The sequence below is a fragment of the Anas platyrhynchos genome, chromosome 14, assembly GCF_047663525.1.
Source record: "Anas platyrhynchos isolate ZD024472 breed Pekin duck chromosome 14, IASCAAS_PekinDuck_T2T, whole genome shotgun sequence".
NCBI lineage: Eukaryota > Metazoa > Chordata > Aves > Anseriformes > Anatidae > Anas > Anas platyrhynchos.
In genome coordinates, this window is record NC_092600.1 from 6,196,516 (window position 1) to 6,218,874 (window position 22,359).

At 46.0% G+C, this 22,359-nt stretch overlaps 1 protein-coding gene and 1 long non-coding RNA gene across 4 annotated transcripts in view; one reads left to right on the forward strand and one right to left on the reverse strand.

Moving 5' to 3' along the window:
- Positions 1-22,359, reverse strand: part of GLRA1 (glycine receptor alpha 1) — a 47,909-nt gene that overhangs the window by 13,235 nt on the left and 12,315 nt on the right. For both annotated transcript variants that reach the window (XM_021277326.4, XM_072023420.1), the window contains exons 2-8: positions 17,181-17,311; positions 13,718-13,785; positions 5,826-6,049; positions 4,167-4,249; positions 3,058-3,195; positions 2,331-2,545; positions 1,981-2,127 (exon numbers count right to left, since the gene is read on the reverse strand). In XM_021277326.4, the coding sequence (XP_021133001.3) occupies positions 1,981-2,127; positions 2,331-2,545; positions 3,058-3,195; positions 4,167-4,249; positions 5,826-6,049; positions 13,718-13,785; positions 17,181-17,311 (1,006 nt within the window). The remainder of the gene's footprint in view (positions 1-1,980; positions 2,128-2,330; positions 2,546-3,057; positions 3,196-4,166; positions 4,250-5,825; positions 6,050-13,717; positions 13,786-17,180; positions 17,312-22,359) is intronic.
- Positions 9,720-22,359, forward strand: part of LOC110353906 (uncharacterized) — a 151,533-nt gene continuing 138,893 nt past the window's right edge. For both annotated transcript variants that reach the window (XR_011803408.1, XR_011803409.1), the window contains exon 1: positions 9,720-9,871. This is a non-coding gene — a long non-coding RNA (uncharacterized lncRNA). The remainder of the gene's footprint in view (positions 9,872-22,359) is intronic.

Genomic DNA, 22,359 nt, shown 5'->3' on the forward strand with positions numbered 1-22,359 from the left:
GGAATGAGCTAGCATCTTGCATCTAACTCTCAGGAAAGCAAGAAACAGATGTATCTGGATTCACTTGTGTTAGTGCCAGACTGCTCATTGTGCTACCGCCAGACTGTGACACATGGTCTGGGGTGCTGAGCTGTGAAGAACAGCTCGTAGGTTTTGGTTTGGGTAGGCCTATTAATGTGAGTCTGGGATAGTCCTTGACCCAGCTTCTTCAACCAAGACGGATCACTGCAACGTATCATTTGTTTTCAGCCTCACATGTCACGTCTGAACCAGGCAGAGCTACCCAGACACATCAGGACATTGGGACAGAGCAATTAGGTTCTCTGGCAGCTGTACTAATCCATTTGTATATTTGCAGTCAGCTCCTAGCTTTCTGATGAGCCTGCAAACCTTGTTCATTTTGCTTTTTCAAGTGTTTTTGTTTATGCTTTGTTCCAATTAAAATTGCTGTGAGATTAGGCAGGGATTGTAATAACAGCCTTGTGTTCAATGGAACATCTTTGGCAAATATATTTTAAACTCATCGGTATACTAGTGGTTTTTTTTTCCTTTTTTTTTTTTTTCCCTCCCTATTTTTTTATCAACACTAATCCAGAGTTATCTGCATACAACAGCACGACTTCAGAGAGGATGCTTAAATCTGAATAAAGGGATAAAAGCACTATGAGGCACACAGGTTGAGTGGTTTTAGCTTCGGTTCTATTAGTCAGGACACGTCTTCTGAGCAAAAATAGCCCCAGTTGATTATGAGATGGCAGGGTCTCACTCTGCTCTGACAAAATTAACAGGTGCTGATGGTCCCATCTGTTACTTCTTTTCCCTCGCATTTGTGCAATACTCTTTATTCCATGTCCTGGATGGACTAAGGAAAAGTCATCTTGTGTTTTGCTGTCAGAGACAAATCTACAAAAAGCCAGGGAATCAGGCATGCTGAGACCCTGCCCTTTAACCAGTGCTGCCTCCTGGAATGCTGCTAGTTCTCCAGGCAGGCATTGTGAACTGCTCTGTGATGGGTTAGATGCTGGGAAGGGTTTCTCATAGCTGAGGCAGAGAAGTTCTGGATCGAGTGGTCTCTGTGTGGGATGGTTCAAAGGGGGCTGTCTAAAACATGTGCTAGACAAATATTTATAAGAAATATTTTAGGCAGGGTAGCTTCAACCTTGATGATCTCCTAGGAGCTATCCTCAGATCCTCCTCAGCTCAATTTTCAGTGTTTCTTTCTAAAAAGTATACTGTTATTTCATGCTAGCTTGAGGGCAGTGTCAGACCTGGTGATAAAAACTGATACTGCCACCTGATTCCGCTAGTTAATTAAGGGCACTTGTTAATTGATCACAATCACCTTCATGCTTCCTTCTAGTGCATCCTTTGAGATGTGATCTCAGCTGTGGCACCTCAGCCTAAAAGCTAGTAGAGCCCAGGCTGCAGGGGGTGCAATCTATGTGACATGTGCGTGCTCAGGTTGGCATCAGTCATGGCAATGAGCATGGAGCGAGGCTAAGGCTGCGAGAGGAATTCCTTCTGAGAGGAATTTGCAGTCAGTCTGAGCAGCAGATGCTTTTGAACACAGAGATGATAGAAACAAAAGAGGTGTCACTTACCTCCGGGCTAATGTAGGCTGACTTTCAGGGGGATGCCGTTCTCTGACAGGCATCCCTCCCAGCTCCCTGCCTGCCTCCCCCCAAGCCCTCACTGTGTCTTCTGAAGAGGAGAACTCAGACCAGAACATCTCTCTGTGTGAAAATTGTTCTGATGAGAACAACCCTTTTGGCTCAAAATGCTTGGCTAGCTAACAAAAACCAGCTTGCTAGACCCCTGTGGTCAGCAGACTGTTAAAAGAGACACAATTCATTGAGTTTGCCCTGCTTTTTGATGCATTACTATCTGACCGTGTACTGAGGACTTCCCTGGCCAGCTGACCATGCAGTGATGTTCTGCTGGGACAGCTTCCAGCCACGTCCTTCACGCTTTATGTATTACCTTGTGATGCCTCCTCTTCCTTCTGAACCTGAGCAGCTCTTTGTGCTGCCGGGACACAAAGTTGACGGCAGCGTACTCTAGAAGTGCAGAGAACACAAACAGCAAGCACACGGCCATCCAGATGTCTATGGCCTTCACGTAGGACACCTAGGAGTCAGAGGGAGAGAGGGGGATGTGATGGCATGTTCATCCAAATGCCTTTTTATTTGTCATTTTTCATGTTACTTCCAGGTCTTAGTCCAGCAGAATACCTCTTGTGTTGAGCAGGAGGATCTGTGTTGTGGCTTACACATATTCTGTCCCCAGAGAGTGATTGTTTTGCCCTCAATTAAGTTAAGTGTGTTCCTTACCTTGGGCAGTGATGCTCGGGAGCCAGAGCTCTGAGTGGTCATAGTGAGCACTGTGGTGATCCCCAGGCCAACTCGAGCTGGTGCAGCATCCATGTTGATCCAGAAGGAGATCCAGGACAGGATGACAATAAGGAGGCTGGGGATGTACATCTGGATCAAATAATAGCCCATCTGCCGCTCCAGGTGGAAACGAGCTTCTATACAGGTGAATTTGCCTGAGAATGACGGAAGGTAAATGTAAAGTTACTGGTAAGGTACAGTGAGCCTCTTGGATTCAGCTGTTGTTTGGGCATTTTCCTCACACTGCCTAGAACCAGAATCTTGTGAGATGAGGACATAAACATCATTTGACCAGTTCTGAAACACGCACATAAATCAACATAGCAAAGAGTATGTCCTTTGTCAGTTAAATTTCACCTGCTCCCCTGCATCAAAGACAAAGGAAAATGGAGGGAGAAAAGGCCCAAGCCAAACTCCCTTGAACTGATGCAGATGTTATGGGGACGAGATGGTTCCAATTTTTGTGTCTATTAGCTTTTAATTGTCTATATATGTATATATTTACTGGTAACATATCCATGTGTGTTTCTAGTTATGTTGTTCCTGGCTGGGTTGAACAAGGCTTACGTCACCAGACTGCCGTCAGACCTAGCAAGAGATTCTGGCAAATGCATGGTCTTGAATTCATCTCTGATGAGTGTAGGGGCTAAGGGTGAAGAGTACTGACCTGTGTTGTAGTGCTTTGTGCAGTATCTCAAGTCTTTTTCTTCTTTGAGGATAAACTGAGGCAATGTCAGCCCATCAGCAACTTGCACAGCTCCTTTTTCTTGCCACTCAAATATTAGATCATTCATTGTGTAGCCAACTGTTGGAAGGATGGAACAAAGAGCATGTGAAATAAATACTAAATGCTGACATGGGAAGGGACAGATTTGTAGAAGAGAGTTATGCCTGGAGGCAGGGGCTGAACCTGGTGTTCCCAGGCAATGCTGTAATGGGTGGGATTTAGGTTGAAGCAGAACCTCTTATACATGTGGTAAAAGCTAGGGCAATGACCTGTGCTGGGGTACTGATGGTGTTCAGTGAATAGTCTGACATTTTTACTTGAAATGAGCTGTTTGAGCTGTTTATGTTTTCAAACCTGACCTCTTTATCTGGATGAAGTTATTCATCGTCTTTCCCTCCTTTGGGATAAGCAGCATGTACAAGGGGCAAATGTTCAGCTAGAGAAAAACATCCCATTTGCAGCTGAGAGCACTTTCACCTTTCTCCTCCAAAGTGAAAGGCCAATGTAAATACAAGCATGCCAGGGCTTCTATCACGGGACCTTCTGAGGTTTAGCTTCTCTAGGAAATGTCACGTGCTGAATGAATGGAAAATCCTGAGCAAATACATCTTGGGATGGGGCAAAGTGTGATGAACCCCTGAGGGAGGGTCTCCAACCACACACTGGCTTGAAGCAGTTTAGAGGCTGGTTCTTGTTTTGGTGACATCTGAACTCACTTTGTCCTCATTTGTTCTAAGAGCTTTCTGTCTCTGATGGCAAACATTATTGCTGGAGTTGGCCGAAGATGTAGATGCAGATGATTGCATGGGGGTTGCAGAGGATGTGCCAGCAGGGAGGAGCAGGAGAAACAAGGCTGGGAGAGAGGTGCCCCAGGCACACACAGCAGAGCAAGCCTATCCCAGCTGTCCATCCTCTGCTCTCTTCCAAGCTGGGAGAGCCCAGTGAAGGCTGAACTGGGAAGGAGTTGCAGTTGGGGAGGGAGATGGCAAAGGAGAGGGAGAGGGGAAACACGTTGTCTCCTCTTTGAGATGGAGACGTGCAGGACTCACAGCTTTCTAACTGCATGATGCACGTCTGTACATCCATGGGGAAGTTCTTCAGGTCCATGGGGCAGGCCAGAGTCAGCGTGATCCTGAGGAGAGAAGAGAGCACAGGGGAGTGCCAAGCAGCCTGGGGTACTGATAAAGGGGCAAACCCTCTCAGACACCCAACATTGCATACAGGCTGGTACCTTGCCCAAGACACACTGGAGTGCTGGAGAGAATGACTGATCATTTACCCATTCCCTGCCTGAGCTTTCGCACATGGTGTTGGAAAGAAATGCAAAGAATTTGGGTCTGTGAAATAATTTCCATCCGAGTTGCCTGCTGCAGGTGGTGTTTCATTGTAATACTGCTTTGGACAGTGCAGAACAGAGAGCTCCCACATCAAACAGTTTTGCTGCTTCTGTCTTCATTTCTTGCCTCAGGCTTGAAACAGTCTGGATTAACAGCAAGCCCAGACTTATCCTATGGACCCCCCAGATACATTTCTAGAGACTGGGACTGTTTGGACTGTTTGGAAATCTTTGAACAGAACATTTCTGTGTCAGGAAAAAAAAAAAAAAAAAAAAAAAAAAAAAATCTTGGTCAAGTTCGCAGGTTTCTGTGGAGGAAAACGGAGATTTTGGTGGGATTTTATGCAAGGAAAATGCCCTTTGGTAAGTCAGTATGAATCTCTGTATCTTCCTGAATTCCTGCCGTACCTCTTGAGACCTTTAGTTTTGCCTTTCAAGCTTCATTTTCCACTAGGTCCTGGCTGCATTTCCTGTGGTATGTTGCTGTGCTGCCCTATTTGATGATCTGTGCTCAAATTGTTTGTTTGGTTCTATAAGCTGTTATTAAATGATTTGATTCAGATAGCTAGATTTGTGTCATTTGGTTTGATAATGCTGAAAATGCTGTTTGCTAGAGTGTTTAGATTTTTCAGCTTTTTGCCTTCATATAGAAATAGCGGAATTTCCTGGGGGACAGGAATTGAATTTTTCTATCAGACCTACAGGGCATGTTGTGACAGAAGATGTTGTAAAAGAAGACAGAATTGACCTGTTCAAATGTTCTTTTTATGAAAGCAACTGCATTTTCTGTATTTAAACTAGCACCTGAGCAGGAAGGAACCACCGCTAGCTTTTGTCCACTTTGTTTTTCTCAATGCATCTTTGGCAGGGGACTCCATTTCAGATCAATCAGAGAGATAAGCCTTCAATTATGTCTTTAAACAAGCCCCTTGGGAAGAATTCATGTTAAATATCTGCCAGATGTGACACAGGGGTGGCTGTGGCTGCAGCTATGCCATGAGATGGACAGCACACACATGCTCAGAAGGGATCAGGGAGCAAAATCCTTGAGGGTATTTTTGGGTGAACCTAGTGCTAAGGCTGCTGTGCTTTGGGTCCATGAGACAAAGTCCACCTTCTTGTGAGAGCCTTAATAAAGGTTTGACTATTGCACATAATCATAGCCCCAGCAGGAGGACCTCCAGAGGTCCCTTTCCACCACATGGCTATAACACTGTTAGTAGAATGTTCTCCCACCTAAAAAAATGCAATTCAATTCCTTTTATCCAGTGGCATGCTCAAAGTCTCCGCTTGCTCATTTTAGGCATATACAGTAGGATCTCAGCTCCACCCTCTTCCATTTGATGGAGCCCTCCCCAGTTAGTCACCTCACCTGATGCTGTAGAGGACGTTTCCATTTCTGGAGATCCTCAGCAGCTTGTTGTCTGTGGTGATCTCGTGGAAGTGGGCTCCTTTCTCGTTAGCAAAGAACAAGTCAGGCTTCCAGATGGAGTCCAACATGGAGGGGTCCAGGTCCAGGGAATCATCAGGGTATTCGTTGTACGCCAGCCGTGGGTCATTCCACTGCTGTCGCAAGAAGATGTTCACCCGGTAATCCTGCACGGTGTAAGCAGGGAACAAAGAAACACAGTCAGTGCTCAGGGCAGGTTGAAATTGCTGAGAAATGGTGGGCACGTGCTAAAATTGCTCTCAAAACCAAACATCTAAACCCACGTTCCCAAGTTATGGCAGGCCTTCTTGGCATTATTTCTCAAGGAGCTCTTATTTTTAGCCCTGTAGCTTGCAGCTATCTCATAGCATGTGCAGTTGTCTATCTTTGCATCCTTCCATCACAGCAATCTTCAGCTGTGTGTGAAGTGTCAAGACCTCTAGTCCAAACCCTGGGGCTGGAGAAGCAACGTTCAGTTGCAGATGTTGTAAGGGCTGCTATCAGCAAGACAGCTGTGGCAGAGAATTGAGGGGAAAGGGACATGGAAGCTCAGCTTCCCTTCAGTGTTGAACCATCCCATTTTCTGACTATTCATGGTTCCTTCAGACTTGAAAAAAAAAAAAAAAAGGGCACAGTGACACAGAAGAGAGACCTGTGCATGCACTAATGTAAGGGTAATTCAGCTGAGCTGATGGGACCAGATGTCCTTAATGAGAGCATGAACACGGAAGGGATGTGCATAGAGGCTCATCTCCTAACCATAAGCAGGTGTTCTGTTTTCCCCTCTCCAAAGTCAATGTGTCATAAATGCTACAGATTTTGTAGGCTAGACATCTTTAATTGTAGACAGCCCCCCAGCACCACACAAAATGGTATCTGCTTCATAACCTTGTGTCTTACAGCTCCCCTGAGCTCTCCTGGCCAAGACTGGCTCCTGAGGTCTAGCCCAAATGTCCCGGATGCTCTCCTGGACAATTAAAGATAGTTCCTGTTCTCCCAGGGTGATCTGCATGCCTCTTTTCTGCTGAATTGTACATAGGAAAGTTAGCCAGCAAATCTAAATGGGGAGAGGACATGGCAGCTATCAGGAGAGGGATAAAAGCTCCACGTCCATAAATTAATGGACATTACTAAGTATAGAGGCAAGCCGTGTCTAAAAAGCAGCACATAATAAACCAATTCCACTGCCCTGGCCCAAATTAATAGTTACTATCATGATTAAGGGTTTCTCTGGTGCCTTTCTAACACTGATGTACTTTGAAGACTTTTATTAAGTGACAGGTAATGGAGGGACTCTGATGTGCTTGCCAGTAACTAATACCTGCTGCAGGCTCTAGGAACTTTCTTCAGTGAGACAATACTTGGCATCTCTGAAGGACTCCCCCTGACTCCACCATCAGATCTGTTCTTTCCATCTGGAGAACACAAAGCTCTGGAGTGGAAGAGTTCATTTGGAGGACAGTCTGACACTGCTGCCTCAAGTGCTCACTTGGCTAGGAACCTACAGACTCTGTCTGCAAGGACATGACTCTTTCATGGTCTGGTCACACTGGAGGGTCAGGAGAGGATTGTGTCTTGGTGGCTTCATGGTTTTGGTCAGGGTAGTTTATAGCTTACGTTCTACATTTTTATTTATTTATTTATTTATTTTTTCAGGCCACTTAGTGCCATCTGCATCCTTGGAGCAGAGAAGCTGCTAATGACATTCGTGATTATGACAACAGCAAATGGACCAAGGACTTGACGCTAAAAGGAGCAGACTTCTGAACATGAAAAAGAGTTGCAGCACTCTCTCCTTCTGCTGATATTCCAGATGTCACCTTCATGAGTCCTAGTGGGTCCCTCTGACTTAATAGTTCATCTCCGTCCCCTCCAGGTAATGGGTTTGCAGAAAATGTAAATAGCTGCAGACAGCTAGGATAGAGGGTCTTAGTTCAATCACGCAAACCTGACAGAGGAAAACACTCCACAAACACAGAATCCCCACTTCCCATTGGCACACAGCAACTCCTGGAACAACTCATATACTTTCAGTTCTCCCTTGTCTGTGTGTAAAGATCTGCAGTCATTGCAGTCAGGGGAAATCAGTGTCACTGACCTAATAGGTAGAAAGCAAAAGGTTGTTTTGCTTATTCAGCTACAAATAAGCTGGATGCTAGCAGGTCAGCTCTAGATGGGGGCTTATGTCATGTACAACACAAATTAAACTCATGTTTGGAAGAAACTTCAGTGGTAGCTGCCCAGAAGTGTTCTCAGCCTGATGGAGTGTTGGAAGGTGGGGAATGGAGCCAATCTCTCCACAATGGTCTGTGATACCGCAGGCAAGCTTTGCTGCAGGAGGAAATTCACTCATTTTATTCCTCATACTGCGTGTGTTTGTGTAGAAGCACTTCAAATGCATCTCATTGCATGCAGCACCTTGTGGAGCAGACCGAAGGGCCTCACTAGCACACAGTCCCTCTGACTCTAGTGTGCCATCCCTTAGCTTGTCACCAGCAGGCCTGTTTTTATCCCTTTCCCTCTCACCCGAGCCCCAGGGAGGCGGCAGACTTCCCTGTGGATTGGGTCTGGATGGCATATTGAGCCCTTCTAATTGGGATGGGCTTTCATCTACATCGTTTTGACTGTCGTGTTCTAGAGCCTCACACCTGTTATATGAGGGCAGATGGGAAGGGGAGGTGGGCAGGGACAGGGCTTGAGCAGCAACCTGCCACCCCGAGCAGCGATCTGCCTCCATTAGATTTCTGGCGTCCAGGCTTATCTGAACAGAAATGTGAAAAAAGGGACTGTGATTGCAAACTGGACGTGACAGTGCCTGAGGAGCTGCCGCAAGGCCTGGAGAACAAATGTGTCATGTCTGTGGCCATGGCATAGCCAAAAGTAGGGGCTGCAGATTTCTGGGCTAGCGTTGAAAGCTTTGTGCCTAGGTACTGCAGGCAAGCTGAGAGGCAATGAGCTGAATAACACTCATTTGTAGGCTACCTGGAGTCTTGTAGTGTTTCTTCTGGATACAGTTGTAGGAGATCTTAATTAGCATCACCAAGAAGGCCGTGGTTAGTGCTAGATGATGGACAGAACAGAACAATTCTGATGTGAACTCTCAAGGAAAAAAGAAAAAAAAAAAAAGTACTGGGTCTGCTAACTCAGCAAAAATATATAAAAAAATCTTTCTCCATTTCCTTCTTATCACTTGAGCTCCTCATTTGTGTGCTGATCACATCCAGGCATTGATTATCTCGTGCAGCCTGCTCCTCTGGCTGGCTGGGGAGCGGCAAGCGGCAAGCCCGTGCTGTGGTGCCATTCAGGAGCTTTGCAATTTGGCACAAAGACCTTTTGCTCCCAAGGGGGAAATGACACAGGGCAGGAAGAAAATAATTGAAATGATCAAAGTGTTCAAGTTGATAATGCTGAACTGAAATTCTGCGTAGTGGCCTCATGAGGAGCCAAGGAAATGGAAGACCATTTGAGATCGCTCTGTCCCAAGACACCGTGGCCTTGGCACCCGATGAGCAGTGGTGATGAAAGCAGTGGCAAACCGGGGTAGGACTGTGAAGAAAGTGGACAGAGGCTGTCAGGAAGCCCAAAAGGCTTCAGTCCCTGCCTCGGGGGTTCTCTCAGAGCTGCCTTTGCACTGAAAAGAGGGGGAAAGCCTTCACATTTTGCTGATGGAAGAAAGAAAGCAGAGAGCGGGCTCCCTCAGGTGCGGATCCCACCTGGGTGGCAGAGCACAAGGGCCTGCATTCACAATGAGCTGACTCTCTAGAAAGAGATTAAACAAAGGCTTTTACTTTTAATTCCAGGCTTGGGCACAGGCTATCACCCCGCAGAGGAGTGTTACCACCAACTGATTACAGACACATGCAGGAGCAGCCCTCGTTGGGGTTAATAAGGGACCTGTAACCTCACCTCAGCTGTAGCTAGTCTGCATATTTGAGGCCAGTCGTGCAGGCTGCCATTGCCCTGGAGAGGAAGCATGCTGTGTGAGGAAGGTAGGTGCTTGGGGTCCTTTGTCGCAGGTTTTTGGTGCTGGTATTCATGTCTTCTGCTGACCTTGGGGTGAGCGGGCCCTGTATTAAGTGCATGACCTGTACACTGCATCAGTTATGTCTGCTGCTTGCTGCTCTGTGGCTTGTGAGGCTGCAGCAAATTGCTCGGTCTGTTTTGCAGGAATGGTTTATTATCTGATTGGAAAAATCTCATACAGCTATCTCTAAGCAAGTATTTTGCATTTGGGCAGTTGCAGCCTCCAGCTTCTCCTGTCCTTAGGAGATGCTGGGAGAGCGAATGTGGCTGTGCTGCAGCTGCCTGGAAGGTTACATTTGGTTTGTTCTTTTCAGCTGGGATGACAATAGCATGAAATCAGGGATGAATTTATATATATGCCCCGTGCCTGAGGGAGCCTGTATTAGTAGCTTTGTAATTCTCTATCTTAAACTTGTTTGCTGCTTGTGAGTCCTTTAAAAATATGAAATTGGGACAGGTCACCTTGAGCACTGAGTTCCTGGCAACTTTAGGTGATGATATTCAAGAATATTCCTCCTTTGCTGTATACAAAATACTCCCAGCTGCCTGAGCTAGCTAGATATCAATAAACAAATCTGAGCTTCCACAGGAAGAGAGATCAAGGGCATTGCTTTATTCCAAGAGTTCTGGTATAGCAGGGGTTTGTTAGATGAAGTGATCAGATAATCCTAGCATTGTCTCATACTAGCAGATTCAGTTTATTCACTAAAGAACGGGACTGCGTTCCCTAGGTGCTTGATCTCTATTTCATTTTAAATGAAGTATTTGTAGCTTTGCTCTAGTTTCCTACCCTGATAAGGCTGGGGGGAGAGAGTGTGTGTGTGTTTTTTGAAGAGCGGAACAGGGATTTAACAGTTTGTGAGTTTTCTGTTTAACTTTTTAATAAAAGTAAGCCAGTAGAGCGTATGCATCCTGTTTGTCATCTGGATTCCCCTGCTGTTGGATGCACTCTTGTAGTAATGCTTTGAGACAGAAGGAGGCTGTCTGAACCTGTCTGGCTTCTATAGCTGGTAGTGCCTCTTCTTGAGGCACTTGCTGGGTTCACAAGCATGTTCCCAACTGCGTGTTCCCTTGTCCTTAGAGTTAACTGCAAGCAAGGTTGATGAGTGTGCTATAGGAGCCACAATCTAACATAAATGTCCCACTAATTATGGGCACCACTAAAGGCTTTTATGATGGGTCTCCAGCTCTGCAGGATGCTGAAAGGAGTCGACTTTCCTCAGCTTAACTCATCTCTGCTTTAGGGAATTCAGTTTAGTGGATCGCTGTCTCTTTTATTTTTATTTGATGTGTTTATTTTTTGCCCCTCTCTCTGCAAGACTTTTCAGGCCTCCACTGCTTGCCTTGCTCCTTTTGAACTTTTGTGGCAGAGATACCGTCTTTCTGCCTGCTCTGCGAGGTCTGTGCCTTCTCTCAGCACCAACTCTCCTTCTTTTCTGGGGTCTGTAGACCTCAGTGACTGTACAAAATATTTGTTTCATTCTCTCCTGCAGTATTTTATACTCTTCCTGCCATGATAACTCAAGCTGTAGGTGCACCTTCACCTCCAGTCTCTCCAGTCCTTTGCATGGTGACCTCATGATTTATGCTGATTTGTGAGATGCAGTCAACGTAAACTCAAATGCCAATGGTGTCTTCTGTACAAACTAATAGTCCCATTACAGATATATTTTTAAATCTTCTCTAATTGCATTCATGTCTATAAAAATCTGTATCTCTTTTTCTGTGGCTACTAGTGAAATAATTACCAACTACAGGGTGCTGCAGTACTCCAGGACCTGAATGTGGCCAGGCTGTGTGCCTGATGGCTGTGGTTTACACCACAGTGCTGTTCTCTCCCTCATGGCCACTGAAGCAGCTGGTGGAGCATTGTGGTGATCAGTCCTGTGGGTCAGATGGACTATCACCTTCTTTATGGTGAAAGGCTGAATCACCTCTCTTGCACTCAAACATTTTTCCTTCAACATAATTCGATCACTTGTCCCAGTTCAAAGTAGTCAGGTTCTAGAGTCAAAATTCCTCCACAACAGGAGCTTCTTTCCTTCCCAGAGACTGGTGGGGAGCTGATGCCTATTTGACCTGCTGCAAAGAGAGCCTGGCTTCTTTGCAGAGTAAATCCCAAATTAGCCCATCCTGGGTTCTCCTTTTCAAATGCTTCAGTATCTGTGTTGCCTGTGTCTTTTGTCAATGCTTACAAGCAGAAATGCAGTCCCCAAAGAAGCACGTTATATTGGGTTGTGTGCAATGCTGTGTCAGCCTGACATCTGGAGTAGCTTGTCAGAGCTGGCTTGGGTATTTCTAGACAAAGCAATGTGCCTAGAGGGTGTTCTTGGGTTCCCATGGGAATTTCTTTTTTTAAATGAAAGATAGAATATGTAATAGGGGGCATCTGGAGAGGACAGCAAGTCCCTGCAGCGTGTCTTGGAGGTGAACTACATTTCTTGCTCTTGTGCCAGTCTATGTTAATTTTTATGGAGCGTTCTGCTTACTGGGATCTTGTGGTGTCTTCCTACAATGCATCTTGTGGTATAAGGCATATTTTGAAAAACATGTCACTGTATAATGTGCTCTGTGTGTTGCATAGGGATCCCTTGTGGGCCTGCCCCTCTCTTTTGCAGGCTGTGGATCTTCTCTGCTGAATTTTTGTAGGATTGCCTGTAACACTATAGGAGGTGTCCAATAAAACAGTACATTAGGAACAGATGTGTATTTCAGTTCTAGTTCTTTCTCTTTCACACTATATACAAATGAATCCATGAATGCACTTATCTATAAACTCAGACAAATTCTGTAATCCAACTATGAAATATGTTTTTGTGCTTGGACAGAGTCGCAGCTACTTTCTACTCCTGGAACTGAATACCCCCCACCCCAAGCACTGCCAGAAGCAAGATATGAGGAGTAGTGTTAGAAGAGACGTATAACCATAGGTATATGGCTGCTGATCAACTCTGACAGCGGTGTGCATTACAAGAAACTCATTGAATTCAGTGGGTGCAACCCATACATCAAGTCTATAACATCCTGGCTGAATGCACAAAACACCTGAAGCTGGAATCTTGTATCCTTCATTCAACAGCTTTCTAGAAAAAATTACCAGAGTAATTCAGTCCCATATTTCTGGATTATCTCTAATTAGCATGGAGGTAAAGCACTGCACCTCCAGAGCTTTCCTTTGCTGTTCACTGATCATGTCACAACCAATCTTTAATAGGTTTCAGATAGAGCAATTATCTCCTGTTCTCCTGATTCTCTCCTCCTAGTGCCCTGCTAATTAGATCCAGCCTTTAGCCACGTTCACTAATTTTGTCTGAAGTTGGCCTTAACTTGCAAATATTGATTTATTTTTTTGTTAGGTAATGATTTTTTTTTATCATCTTCCAGAAAACCCATTTCTGATCGTTGGGAATATGAAATCTGGTGCAGTCTGGATTTGAATTCAGCTGGCTTCCCTTCACTTAAGAGGTCTGAATCAACACTTATCTAAATGCACTTAATACAAAGCAGCTGCAAATGTCTCTGAGCTTGGAGCCTTTGTCAAGTCTGTAGGGGGAAAAAAAAATCATTTGTTCCCTTTTCTGACCTTTAAACTTTGCCTTTACAGCATTTTCATAGAGTTGCAGATGGATAGAGACTGGCTACATGCAGTGTGAATCTTGCGTGTTGGCCATGAGCTTACTCAAATCTGAGGTAAACTCAGGAACACAGATACTTTCCTCTGGTCACACTAAAGCAGAGGCTGCTGTTGCATTTCTGGGAGTGCAATGAGACTGAGGGGGTAGCCGAACAGCTGTGCTGTGATTTTCACTTACCATAGTTGTTTCTGCAATCGAACCGAAGCTGTTGATGAAAATGTTGCAGCTGACATTCACTGGTGGGCCTGCATGACAAATACAGATTGGAACAGTACTTCACTGTGGGCTCATAAGCCAAAAGATTTCCATTCTGCAATCTTAAAACCTGCTGTGATAACAGCGTGGCTGGGGATGGGAATGAGGTCTGGATGACCCGACTTAGTCTAGCCTTGGGTCTGACGCCAGCTTGACGTCAGGCAGTACTCTTGCTTCACCTCTGGTCCCCTGGTTGGGTGAGTGTTTATATACCACTTCTGTAAACTGCTTTGATAAAAAAAAGGATAGATCACAGCCAGGAAGGACAGCTTTGTAGATATCTCGACACTGGTGTATGGGTGTCAAACTCGCCTTGAACATGATGGTGAGGGAAAGAGCCAGGAAAGAAACAAGAGGCTACTGACAGGCTCTCTTATTCACAGCTCTATGGTGTGTTGTTTTTTTTTTATTATTATTATTATTTATTTAATACTGGTTTAAAGCAACTAAATGTGTCTGAATTAATACTCTAGGTTCCTTATGGAGCTGGTGCATGACTAGGCAGCGTGTGCCATAGGGATCAGGCTGGGTGATGGAGCAAATATCCCACGTGGTAATGGTTGTGTCTGAGGCTCCTGCTGGAAGGGAGATTGCCAGGGTTCAGAAGTTCTTTGGCTGTTGTGTTTTGGGAGAGGGTAATCCCAGATCTTGGACCGTGCCTCCCTGGGACTTTATTTGCTTTTAGGTTGAAGCTTTGCTTAACCTCTTCATATTAGAAAAGTTATGGGATTGCAGAAGTTGGAGGTGGGTGGGGATTAAAGGATAAAAAAGACTGTGATTAGAGAGAAGGTTTGGGGACTGTCAGTCTGTTTGGTTCTGGTGCCTGGTATTATTGGTATGAGCAAATGTAAATAACAATATTGCTTGGTAAACTTCAGATGGAAATACTGCATTTGGACCTAGGCAGATGCTGAGAGCTGCAGTGCAGCACAAAGAAGAAGGCTGGAGAGGTTTTTGGAACCAGGACAGTATTTGGCCTTCTGTGCCTGGCACACCAGTGACTTACACACGTCGTGGGGTTTCTGTAGAGCTTTAATGAGCAGAGGAGGGGTGAAGCAAAATGAAGCAAAAGGGGCTCCTACGCTGGGGGCTCCCAAGGGAGCTGATGCTGCCCAGCATGGGGTGGGGAAGGATGCAGAAAGCAAAGGACGCCCCAGGAACCAAAGTCCCCCTTTAATGCCGGGGGAATTAATCTCACATCATCCCCGAGACATGCTTCTGGGAAGAAATAGATCTGTGGAAATAGCAAGTGTGGATTTTTAGATAATTCCTCCATGCTTATGGGGACCAGGATGGTGTCTGCATATCAATCGCTGCCTGATGGCTCAGCCTTGCTCAGGGAGCGACGCTTGCCCGTTGAGGCCACATCTGCAGTCTGGCAGCTGCTGTGAGATGAAATACTTGGGGGGGCTTTAATGAGAAGCTTGTGCCTGCAATCAGTGCAATCTTCCTCCTGTGTTGGAAATTAAGGGGATGTTTGGAGCTTGGTTTGCTCCTATCAGCTTTGGCCTCTTTTGAAACTCTTTCCCCCATTCTCTGTAGGAGTAAGGCTGCAGCCCCGTTACAGCAGTGCTTTCCACAGCCCAGGATTTTCTTGGTATGAATCCCAGGCAATTTGAGCAGGTTTCTGTCTGACCAGCTTCCAGACAGCCCCTTGCCAGCTCAGCAGCAGCTCCCAGGCTGTTCATCCTGCACAGCTCCTTCTCCAGACGGGTAACCACGAGCATGGGCTAACATCGGGTACAAAATGGTGCCTTGTTGTTCCCCTCCCCTGTTCACTACCCCTCTTGTCCCACAGGCTCGTGGCTGGCAGGCCCAGTGTTAACAAACCCATGTAACTGAGATCTGAGCTCATCAGCCCTTGTGCTGCAGTCTATCCAGCAGCTGTACGTGCACACTTGGTCAGGGTTTAGCAGTGGGTTTCTGCTATCCATAATGCTCAGGAGGAAGAGGATGCTTCTATACATTCTGTGGACCATATAGGTCGTCTATGTACATGTGGGTCCCCCTCCCAAAGGACCCAGAAGAAAAACTTTGCTCTAACATCCTGGGTGACAGCATGCACATCAGAAGAATCCATGTGGAAGATTTTGGTCCTGCTCATCCTGCCCCTGTGCTGAGTGAAGCTGAGTCTGGGCTCAGAGCAGGGCACCCTTGGGACAGCCCAGCTTGCCCTGAGGGTGGAAAAGCTGCAATCTTCTTTTTATTAATCTCCCCCTCCCCCCAAAATCAATCTGATGGGGGTTTTTGGTATTGTTTTCATCTAGATCTAAGCGATTAAAATACCCCTATGAGTTAGTGCCAGTTAATTTCAATGACGTACTCTGAGAGCTACAGCCCCAAGCTCTGTAACGCACCTCCTGTACCTCCCATATAAATTGGAGCCTGATTTATGTGTGGGAGGCTAAGCCAGCAAAACTGCCCTGTGGGGAAGGTGTAGTTCATTGAAATAAAACAAATTAAATTATCTTGAATAAAATTACAATACAGCTGCCTTCAGCAAGAAGATAATGTACACATTTCATTAAATATTTAAGTTTAATTTCTTTTGTGCGTGTGCATAATTTAGCAGTAGGACAGTTTACAGGGTATTTTTAACTCTTTGTGATCCGGATGAAATGACAGTGTTTTGTGTTGCCTAGTTGACTATTAGGGCATGAGCTTCCCCCACAGCTTTAGGTTTAAGAGCCCAGTGTAGGGCTTGTTTCACAAAGCTGGATGGCAGGTGCTGTCACTGATTAATGGTTCCTGGGAGTCCTGTGTTAGCCTTGCCAGGGGCTCTGGGAGGGAGGAGGGGGACTTGGTGGTAAGAAACAAAGGAAATGAATGAAATGAGCATTGAAGAGGGCTGCGCAGTGGCTGAAAAGGGGTCTGAAACTGCTGTGATGGAGTGGTGCTGAGCCCCCTGCTGCAGGGGACATGGATGGGTTGGCTGGAGCTGCTCCTGGCACCCCACTGAATTCCTTCCTGAGCTGGTGGGAGAGCCTCCTCTGAGCTTCAGTGGGCGCAAGGAGGGTGCGTTACCCACTGCCAGAGGGTGCTGTGGGCAGTAACGTAAGGGAAAAATCAGTTTTCCTCCTAACCTGTGAGAGGTTCAGCTCCTGCCAGTCCAGTCAGTGATCAGCAGGCGTCCCTGACCCCTTGCTGGGTTGATATTGAAGTGCTGGCTGTGCGTAAAGTTGGTACGAGGTTGTTTTGTTTGAGTGGAAATGAGATCTTCCCAGATACCTACAGGGTGTCTATGTGCCAAATCTCTTATTATCATACATATTTCATATGAACATAAGGATTGTTTGTATTCCTTGTACAATTAGGGAGGTATTCATGCAGTCTTCCTTCACAAAAGGAAACAGTCTGAAAAGCAATGTTGGTTTTTTTTGCATACCTTTGAAATTTGGCCTGATCCTGGCATCATATCCTGAAGTCCTCCCCATCAGCTTATCCAAGAAATCAGAAGGAGACATGGGCTTGGGGGCAGATCGTGCTGCTGCTTCAGCTTCTTTCGAGGCCGCCAGGCTGTGTGAGTAGGAAAAAAAAGAGGAGGTTTTAATGCATATCCCATGCTGGGGAGAGTTTGGGGTCCGGAAACAGAGCAATCAACATCTCATTCCCATTGCGAGGCAGGATGGGTACCCATGTGGATTCCTAATGAGGCTGGTCTCTGCTAATTTGTTTGCCCAGCCCAAACATCTCTGAATGCAGAATCCCAGCTGCCACCAAAGTAGAAGAGAAATGATGAGTGGAGAAAATCCTTCTGTGAGTTTAGGTACAGCTCCCTGGCATGCCACTAAATTACAAATGTGAACTCTGGCACTGGGTTCTGCAGGAAAAACACACTCTGAGATTAGCCTTGGGCAGCAATTACTGCTTAATTACACCGCAAATAGCAAGGAACATATTTGTTACCCAACCTAATCTATGAAAAGGCAGGTAGGATCAGAGCATTTTGGAATTTAAGGCTTAAATGAATGTCACGTGAAGCCATAGCTGCTGCAGAGCATTTGGGGCTGTAGAGGATGGATGTGAGCTCGCTCCCTGTTTGCTGGTCAGCCCAGCGCTTGCTGCTGGTACCTGCAATGCAGGGGGCTGAGCTCGATACAGCCACACCAATACTGGACTGCGAGGTGTCTGGGGTAAGATCCTGAAATGGAACTCACGTTGGGCTGAGATAAAAGGAAAAAGTCTTTTGGGAACCTATTTGACCTACGGGGCAGAAAAAGTAAAGCACTACTGATTGATCTGCGAAAGATGAAAAGCACCTCCTTCAGCAGCCTGACTAAGGTTGGCACCGTGCCTTCGGAGTCCGTGGGAGTCTGCAGGATCTGCAGGGCAGTGATCTTGGCTTAGGCAGCCTCTGTTGGTGCTATCTGTGCAGGAACAAGTGCCCCCTGGTACCGGGTGCTTATTCCCAGTTTCGAAGGAAGCTTTGACTTCGAAGACAGGAGCAGACACCGTTCGGTTCCTGCCCTGTGGTTATGTGGCTTCTATGCAAACAGATCTCTTCCCAGGGTGAAACTGGGGTGTAAAATTGCCTAGATTAGCAAGCAAACAATTAATAATTAAAAACACATCCTAACCAACCACCAATAACAACCACCACAGGTGACTTGCCAGGTGCCTGAGATAAGGGCAGTCTCTGCTTGTGGCTTCAGAAGCCTGAAGTTGGCTGGAGCCTCCAGGCAGTCTTGCAATGCAAATATGTAATCAGGCAAAGAAAGCCACTTGGGAGGAGGTGGGGTTTGTTGCATCACCCTCTGCAAAGCTCCTGATGTTAGAAGTACAAGGGCTGTATGGAAACTGCAAGGAATTGCCATGGTTGAGCATCTGAGAGGCTTAAGCATGTTTACAGCAGGCACAAGGTGTTTTGCTGCCTGAACAGTCACAAATGATGCTGTAGAATCCTCTTACAGCAGGAGAACAACACTTTGAGAAATTTTGAATTTTCTCATTGACTTGGGAAGCTCTGCAGAAGTTAAACCCCGTGTCTTTCAGAGGTGTGGTGCTCAGCATTGACACAAAGGCCATCAGGAGGAATTTGGGTATAGTTATTATGCATAACATTAATGTGCCGCAGCTCTCAGATCTATTGATACAAAGCAAGTTTGAGCTGAGACTTGGGACAAACAAAATCTGCGTGAGGCCTTGACAAGAGCGTTTTTAACCACTGAATTCTCCAGGGACTTAAAAAGCAGGTGGGGTTAAAAAGGTCTTGAGTGGTGTAATTTCTAAGTCAGGAGTCAGTGACAATGTACGTTGCATTGACTCTCCTCGCCGGTGTTAGCAGGTCACGACTTGCCAAGCCTTGGTTTTCAGCCCTGCAAGCTCACAAATGCAGGCTGGCTTCAGGCTGCAACTGTATTAGGGTGTTGTGTTTGATAGCTTTTTTTTTTTTTTAGCCAAAAAAAAAAAATCTTTAATTTCTGCAACAGAGGGGAGAAATTCCAGGTAATTTCCAGCGAGAACATAAAGCTAGGATTTCATTTACCCTTTATATCTTCACAGTCTGCTCCCAACCTGAACCTTATCAGAACCAGCTGATGCATGCTCATGCTGATGAAATGTGGATCTAGCTTTTCCTATAGCCACCTGGCATTTCTTGTCTCATCCTACCCCTGCTCTAAGAAGGGGTAAATGGGGTTGTGGAGTGGGTGAGTTATTTATTTGTTTATTTATTGGAGGAAAACAACACGGTGCAATTGACTTGCAAACTCAGAATAGGAAAGCTGGGAGTGAGAGGGCAATCAATACTGGGCTCCATCGCTGCATTCCAATAGAGTGTCTGCATGGCAATGAATCCAGAGAAAAGATTTCAATTAAGCAGCAAATGACTTGGTAACCAAAGACTCCTGCCACTTCAGCAGCAAGATGCCAGATAGTGCAATACGCTGATTTCTTCTCATTAACTGTCGACTGGAGGAAGTGTAGGGAAGAGAGAGAGTGGGGGGTGGGAAGGAGATGGAGGCAATACAAATCTAATAAGCCTTAAGTGCAAAAAAAGATAATTAAAAACTACAATTCCCCTGGCATTCACTTTAAAAATGAGGTGGAAGAGCACAGAAATTGGTGTTCAGCTTTCCTGTAAGTGCTGTAGGAGAGCCCATGCTGAATGTGTTGGTGCTACTTCCAAAGAGCGACTCTGTTCTCTGGGTGCCATTTTCTGTTTGTCTGCTTCCAAGTTGCAAGAAGAATTAATTTCACAGGCTCAATTCCTACATGGAGGTATACAGCTAGTAAAAATGATGTCTTGTGAGTGTCTGGGGGAGGAACACCCTCTCACAGCCCCATTGCTTTTTGCAGCTTTGTGCCCACCCTCCCGAGCAGTTTCTGTTGAGCACCCTTGGGATTATGCTGAAACTGCTGAGGATGGTTTTGTGCCTCCTGGTGTGTGTTTTAGGAGCTCTGGTGACTTGTGTGTTGTACCTGGGTGGCTTAGGAATGATTAAGCCCTGACTTTCCTCCTGGTTGTACTTGGTTACTACATGGTTTTCTAAAACTAGCTTGTAACAACTTCCCCCCAAGACTTGGCAAGGAAGTGAGGGATGAGGAAACAGCAAAACCTTTCCAGCAACAGGCTCTGTGGGCAGCAGGCAGGTATATCTATTTTCTAGGTCAGAATAATAATATAAAACCTCCCTGGGATGGGTGTGACACCCAAGCCTTAACAAGCTCAGCTCAGCACCCAAAAAGCCATCAGCTTCTGTTCTCATCCTGGTCTGTCTTGGCCAGTGCAGTGTGTGCTCCCCTGGGAGCTTTCTGGGCCTTTCTGCAGGTGTTATTTTGTACAGGAACACCCCTGAAAGTCCCCCACGACTGCTCGTCTCCTGGCCCAGCAGAGACAAGGAGGGGGAAGTCACCAAGTGAGTTGAAAAACACTGGTGATAAGAGAACTGTAACTTTAGAGTGGGTTGATGTGTTCAGGGAGAGAATTTATTCTCTGAATAAATAGAGGCAAAACATAACAAAAACACAGAGGATGTAGTTTGCATTGGCACAAGAGCGTTGCCTGAGCTGAGAGCATCTTGGTGCATTTTAATAGCAGCCAGACAGCGGATTATCTTATTTACACTGGTGCAATCCCTGGTGGATCTGGCTGAGAAAGTGCCATCGCGCAATCATCACTGTAACAACATTGGGAAGGATTGCATCAAAGGACTGAACCAGCATAATCTTCCGTGATATTAACACCGCTGTGTAGGCAGACACCAGCAAGCCCCCGGGAGCTGTAGCCCACCGGCAGGCATGGGAATGTGAGAGCAGGTGGAGATGAGGAGCCCAGCTGCTCAGGCCACTGAAGAATTACATTCCTTAAAACGGAGCAGCCAAGCTTTACAGGACACCCGGTACTGATTTCTCCCAGCCTATGCAAGTGCTGTTTTGCTTTGTGTCTTGTTGCTGTTTAGTTTCAGCCAGCCAGATGAAATATAAACAGGTATTTGGTTTCGGAGGTGAACCCTGTGCTGTCTGGGCACGCCAGCTTGCTCAGTTCCCAGCTCCCAGTTGGTCATTTCCTTCTTTCCCCACAACCTTTGTACGGCCTTTGAGAAATATTATTTTCTTCTTTTTTTGGCTGTGCCCATGGCTGCCCATCTAATTAACTCCAACATCACAAACTGCCCTGTTCTGGTTGAATGCTGATACTGAGAGCTTTTTTTTTTTTTTCCCTCTGCAAAGAGGAGAGACCAAGGAATTTAATTAGCACTGGGCCTCTATTCCCCTGTCAAATAATTTAATTGTTAATCTTTAGTTCTGAGAGGGGAAAAAAAGAATGTCTGGCTGCAAAAGCACATTGCGAAATGAGTGTTTGCAGAGGAAATATATCTCTGAAAAGCATGGAAGGATCAGGTGCCCGTGAGGGGAAGCTGGTGCAATGTCAGTGGCTCAAGAGACGGGCACTGGGTTTATTCCTCTGGTTGGGCTCTCCGTGGGCTGATGAAATGGAAGATCCCTGGTCTATCTATATAAAAACAAACCAGAAAGTTTGGCTGTGATGTGTTGACAGTAATGTTCAGGTTGCGGACTGATGCATTTGTCCTTCAAATGTGCTGTTTTCTGTAAACAGGAATTAAAGGGGGAATATCACACCGGGTCTTTGGGGCAGGCTCAGGTGACCAGTGTAACTGTTTTCCCCACTGCCTTCAAAGCTAGGTCTGCCTGGAAGAGTGTGGGGTCCTGGGGACACAGGGAGGACAAACTCCAGCTTGTTTCCATGCCATGGGCTTGTCCCTGGCCTTGGCTCTTCAGGCACAACATGGGGAGGAAAACCAGATATTCCCATCCCAACTTCTCTGAGGACAAGGGGAGCTTATTCACGCAGAGGGTGAGGCAGTCCCCAGCCCAGTCACAGGAGAAGAAAAAGAGGAGGGGTAGAGAGACTGCACAAACCAAGCTGTGCAGCCAGGAGGGAGAACAAGGCACCTGTCTGCTGAGGAGCCATGTGCTGTCTCTGTGTTGGTTTTCCTTTTTTTTTTTTTTTTTTTTTTTTGGCTGCTTCACATGTGAGCAGTGGCTCCCATCCGCAAGCCAAAGTAGCCAAGTTTGGCTAGCTGAGCTCCTGGTGGAAACTG